Source organism: Engraulis encrasicolus, chromosome 12 (assembly GCF_034702125.1).
Source record: "Engraulis encrasicolus isolate BLACKSEA-1 chromosome 12, IST_EnEncr_1.0, whole genome shotgun sequence".
Lineage (NCBI taxonomy): Eukaryota > Metazoa > Chordata > Actinopteri > Clupeiformes > Engraulidae > Engraulis > Engraulis encrasicolus.
The window spans coordinates 15,809,833-15,815,832 of record NC_085868.1 but is presented as its reverse complement, the minus strand read 5'-3'; the positions used below and the strand labels follow the sequence as shown (position 1 = coordinate 15,815,832).

The 6,000-nt window shown below is 48.3% G+C and overlaps 1 protein-coding gene across 1 annotated transcript in view; it reads left to right on the top strand.

The window, feature by feature from the left end:
• The window catches only part of cep70 (centrosomal protein 70), a 28,322-nt gene that overhangs the window by 19,619 nt on the left and 2,703 nt on the right, over nucleotides 1-6,000 (top strand). The window contains exons 11-15 of the mRNA XM_063211702.1: nucleotides 101-196; nucleotides 1,084-1,254; nucleotides 2,699-2,881; nucleotides 3,793-3,961; nucleotides 5,409-5,514. Coding sequence (XP_063067772.1) covers nucleotides 101-196; nucleotides 1,084-1,254; nucleotides 2,699-2,881; nucleotides 3,793-3,961; nucleotides 5,409-5,514 — 725 coding nt within the window. The remainder of the gene's footprint in view (nucleotides 1-100; nucleotides 197-1,083; nucleotides 1,255-2,698; nucleotides 2,882-3,792; nucleotides 3,962-5,408; nucleotides 5,515-6,000) is intronic.

The following is a 6,000-nucleotide window of genomic DNA, read 5'->3' as shown; positions in this document are numbered from 1 at the left end:
TAACAATGCAGTGCGTGTGCGTGCGCGTGTGCGTGTGCGTGTGTGCGTGTGTGTGTGTGCGTGTGCGTGTGCGTGTGCGTGTGTGCGTGTGTGTCTGCAGTCGGTGTGTGTTGAGCTGGGTGTTGAGGATGTGAATCAGCTGCTTCCAACATTGAAGAGCAAAGTCAAGGAGGCCGACACCACACAGCTGGAGAAGGTAGACACACACACACACACACACACACACACACACACACACACACACACACACACACACACACACACACACACACACACACACACACACACACACACACACACACACACAGTTTGATTCGTTTATTTGGGAAGACCAGTCATTATTGAGAAAACAATACAGCACCCCAAACAATGTTAAAGAAGCAATAATGTGTCTTTTACATAAATACCAAAAAATGCTAGTGGTCTACAGCCTCTTCAAGGATACAAGTGGCATCTCCTTCTCTATATAGGCAAACTGCCTGTAACTGCAGAAAGTGTGCACGCACGTACTATACAGACACCACACAACTGGAGAAGGTAACACACACACACACACACACACACACACACACACACACACACACATGAATAGTCATATGGGGAAGGTTGTTCTGTGCCAATGTTGCTGACCCTTTACTTAACCATGTGCATTTATGCTTTTTTTACACTAGTGGTGAGATGTATACATGTATTGCATAACCATACATGCATATACTTTTATGTGTATTAATAGTCTATATGTATTCTCTGTGTGCATACGTGTGTGTGCGTGTGTGTGCATGCGTGTCTACATGTGTATGTGTCTATGCATGCACGTGTGTGTGAGCGTGTTTGTGGGTGCATGCGTATATCGTGCGTGTGTGTGCATATGTACTTGTGTGTGTGTGTGCACGCGTGCATGTGCTTACGCGTCTGCATGTGTATGTGCCTGTGCATGCGCGTGTGTGTGTGTGTGTGTGTGTGTGTGTGTGTGTGTGTGTGTGTGTGTGTGTGTGTGTGTGTGTGTGTGTGCGCGCGCGCGCGTATATTGTGTCTGTGTGCATGAATGTGTGTGTGTACGCGATTGTGTCTGTGTGTGTACAGGTCCTGCGTGATGTGAGTGCGTTGTTAAGCAGTCCCAGAGCTCCAGCCCAGCTGCTGCGGCAGCCCCCCAGCCGACATCATGCCCAGGACGCAGCCTCCCTACTGGGGGAGAGCAGCAGCAGCATCCTGCCCACCCTGGAGCTCTGGCTGGACCAGCTGGCAGCACTCAAGGTGAGCAAGGGCTTTCATGAATCCAAGTGCAATCTCACGCACATCCAATTTGAAGGTGAGCAAGGGTTTCATGTTGAGGGTGAAGATTGTGCCCATTCCAGGAAAAGGTGCAGGACACCTGATGTAGCAGGTGCAGGACACCTCAGGCTGACAGTGATTTTCAGAGTGACGAGTCTGCATACTTAAAATCGTTTTTGTTGTTGTATTATTTCAGGGCTGGATTACATTTCGACTGATCAACTGATCTGATGAAGACTGTTGAAGTCGAAACGTAAAATCCAAAAAGGATTTCATATGTGCAAACTCCTCACTCCGAAAAGTGCAGGAGTTTCATATCTGGCCATGGAGCTAACTATTTACTACGTCTGAAGGCACGAAGAGACCAAGTGCGACATAAGCTATTCAAGCGACGGAAGTAATTGACTTTGTATCGAGTCGCGGGAGACAAGAGACAAAAGTGATTATAACTCGTTCAACAACGCGTTTTATCACCCAGTGAGCAGACGGAACGTCTTCTGATTGACTGAGCAGGTGTCCTTTATTCCCCAGTAGCAGGACACCTATGATGTCATGCGGGCGTGCGGGCATCCAAGTTGCTTCTTTTCTAACTTTCTGGCGAAGTGCCGTTACTAGTTCTATCACATCTGGTTGTCTAGTCAAGACCGCGTCATTAGTTCTATCGCATCTGGTTGTCTAGTCAAGACCCCGTTACTAATTCTCTCGCATCTGGTTGTCAAGTCAAAAACCCAGTCGTCAATTCTATCGCATTTGGTTGTCAAGTCACCCCAACATTCTGCGCACGTCCTTACATGCCTCCGATAGAGGCGCGTCTCACTAGATTAGGAAGTGGTGCCCATAGCAACGTACCAAGCGCAGTGGTGAATCTACTTTCTCACGAAGCCTTAGATCAACATAATAAATTAATTAATAAATAAATAAATACTTAAATGCTGGTAACCGGGTGATAAGCGGAATAGCGGCCTTCGAGGTGTCCCGATATCAAGGGAAAATGGACTAAGCAAAACGAGCAGCCCTTCGGCTGCGCCGGACTGTTTAGAATGCTCCGCCTCGTACATTATTTCCCTTGATATCGGTACACCTCGTCGGCCGCTATTCCATACTTGTGTCTTTGTGCCTGTACATTCACAACCGTTAATGCAGGTATCTTTGTGCCTTCCGGACTATGCGTGTGTGGGTCAAAGACGTCTTTGTCATTCAGTGTTACGGACACCTTCCGCCGACTGTAACTGCAAAAAAACATGATTTTTAAATTGTTTCAAGTGAATGGATGACAGCCGAGGCTTTCATGAATTCCCTGTAACAATAAATAAATAAAAAGAGTCATGTTTTTTACAGTTACAGTCAGCAGAAGGCATCCGTTACACTGAATGACAATTTCATTTTGCACGTCTTTGACCCGTGTGCATGTTTGTGTGTTCATCAGGAGCTGCATGGCTCTCTGGTGCGGCTGGTGAAGAGACTGCTCCCCTGGCAGGAGGGCGGTGTGTGTGGAGGACCAGGAGGAGCAGGAGGAGGAGGAGGAGGTGTGTGTGAGGAGGGGGTGAGGGTGGAGCAGCTGCAGCTGCTGGTGGATACACTCCTGGAGGAAACCACGCCCCCAGATAAGGTAACGGCCACTTCCGTCACCACGGCAACCAACATCTCAAAATAGACAGTATAGTAGCTAGCTAACTGGTATGTTAGCTTGTCACTGCAGTACTACCAGTACCTCTGAGCTCGTCACCATAGCAGCTAGAAGGTTGCAACTATGGCAACTAGCATCCCATTAGGTACAGGGCTTACTAGCCAGTCATCATGGAAACAAGATTAGCATTTTCTTGTTGAAGGAGTCTGTTGAGGTTGTGGTGTTATAGATGTGGGTCCGTGAAGTGATGGCATTGTTTAATGAGGTTGGGGGTCTTTTGTTCTTAAAAGTGCACCGTGTAATATTTGTAGCAGTTGATTTCCAGAAGTGATGCTGCCCATTTACAAATGTTACCTATTTCATGAATACTTAGCACCACTACCAACTTTTAAGTATTCAGTATGTATGGGAAAATAGCTCTTTTCATGCATGAAAAGAGGGATCTTCTCTGTTGTCTGCCATTTTGAATGTCCAGAAATAGACATTTGTAGCTGCAAAATGTACATTTTAGCCATTCTTGTTTAACCCATTTTAGCCTATGCCCTTTTTGGGAAAAGGTGCCCTCTCCCTTTCAAATCCTAAATATCTCAGTCTCTGAAGCACATACAAATACGAAATAAGTTGCATTTAAAGGCTTGAACCTTCATTTTGCACTAGAATGTTTTCATTCAGCTTTAACCTACCCACAATTTTAATAAAACCGCTCGAATCTCAAGAACCTGAATGCAGCGTATATGTCGCTCCAGGACACAATGGGTTAATCTATTGAGGTTGTGGTGTTGTTGATGTGGGTCAGTGAAGTTCTGGCATTGTCTGTTATGGCGTCTTTTGTTCTCAAATGAATGGCATTGTGGTCATGTGTGGTGATTGTCCGTTTCGATTGGTTGTTGCAGGTGCTGTGCAGTCCCACCAAGAACACGCTGCTTTCCATGGTAACGCACTTCCAGAAGTTGTTTGACGTGTCGTCGCTAAGGGGCGTGTATCCACGCATGAACGAGGTCTACACGCGCCTGGCCGAGATCACCAACGCCATGAGGAACCTCAGAGACGTGCTCAACCTCGGTACATATGTCTCTCTGCCTCTCTCCTCTACCTCAGTGGTTCTTAACCTTTTTTCATCACGCACCCCCTTACCTGTGACCAAGACAAGCCGCGCACCCCCAACCCAAACTTTAATCAAGTTTAAATGTGGTTTCGAATTGGCCTAATTATAATGTTTTGGACACAACCTCAACACAAACAGAATTCCGTGCACCCCCTGAAATCTCTGGCGCACCCCCAGGGGGTGCCCGCACCCCAGGTTAAGAACCACTGCTCTACCTCACACGTCACCTAGGCTGCATCGAACGGCCCTCGAAAATTAACTCCTGTTACCTCACACGTCTCTCCACCTCTCTCTCTTCCACCTCACGTCTCTCCACCTCTCTCTCTTCTACCTCACACGTCTCTCCACCTCTCTCTCTTCCACCTCACGTCTCTCCACCTCTCTCTCTTCTACCTCACACGTCTCTCCACCTCTCTCTCTCTTCTACCTCACACGTCTCTCCATCTCTCTCTCTCTTCTACCTCACATGTCTCTCCACCTCTCTCTCTTCTACCTCACATGTCTCTCCACCTCTCTCTCTTCTACCTCACACGTCTCTCCACCTCTCTCTCTCTTCTACCTCACACGTCTCTCCACCTCTCTCTTTCCTACCTCACACGTCTCTCCACCTCTCTCTCTTCTACCTCACATGTCTCTCCACCTCTCTCTCTTCTACCTCACATGTCTCTCCACCTCTCTCTCTTCTACCTCACGTCTCTCCACCTCTCTCTCTTCTACCTCACGTCTCTCTGGTTCATCTTCAACCTCGGTATATTATCTTCAACCGCTCTCCTCCAGCTCACGTGTCGTTCTGTTTCATCCTCAACCTCGGTACGCCTGTCCACCTCAGAACGAAAAAGCAGAGGGTCAACTGGGAAACTCCAACTCCCATTGTCATTGTGACAAAGCACTCCACAGCACACAAGTGTACACACTGCAAACTGCACACAACGAAATTGCATTTATGCCTCACCCATGCAAGGGGGCAGTCCCCAATGGAGCCCGAAAGGGAGTTGTGCGGCAGGACGGTATCATGCTCAGGGTACCTCAGTCATGGAGGAGGATGGGGGAGAGCACTGGTTGATTACTCCCCCCACGAACCTGGCGGGTCAGGCGTCGAACCCGAAATCTTTTGGCTACAAGTCTGACGTCCCTCTCTCTTGGTGGGACTTTTTGGCCTTTATTAGTATAGGACAGTGTGAGAGTAGACAGGAAACGATTGGGAGAGAGATGGGGCAGGTCTGGGAAATGACCCCGTCCAAATTCGAACCGGAATCCCTGTGGGCATTGTAAGCCCAAATGTGGGGGGCTTAGCGCGCTGCACCACAGCGCCCCCCTGCCCTCTCTCTTCTACCTCACACGTCTCTCTGTTTTATTGTAATGTAATCATTTACTCTAGTGTAATGTAATGTTTCCTGTTCGCAGATGACAAGGCCCCGCCCAGTGAGGTCGTCAACCATGTGGCCAAAATGGCAGCCGGCACGGAAGCCCCCAGCACACACGCACTGCTGCAGACGCACGATATAGACAGGTACACACACACACACACACACACACACACACACACACTGCTGCAGACGCACAATATAAACAGGTACAGGTACACACACACACACACGCACGCACGATATAGACAGGTACACACACACACACACACACACTGCTGCAGACGCACAATATAAACAGGTACAGGTACACACACACACACACACACACACACACAATATAGACAGGTACAGACACACACACACACACACACACACACTGCTGCAGACGCACGATATAGACAGGTACACACACACACACACACACACACACACACACACACACACACACACACACACACACACACACACACACACACACACTGCTGCAGACACACAATAGGCACACACATACACACACACACACACTGTTGCAGACACATAAAAGGTACACACACACACACACACACACACACTGCTGCAGATGCACGATATGGACAGGCGCACACACACACACACACATACACACACAC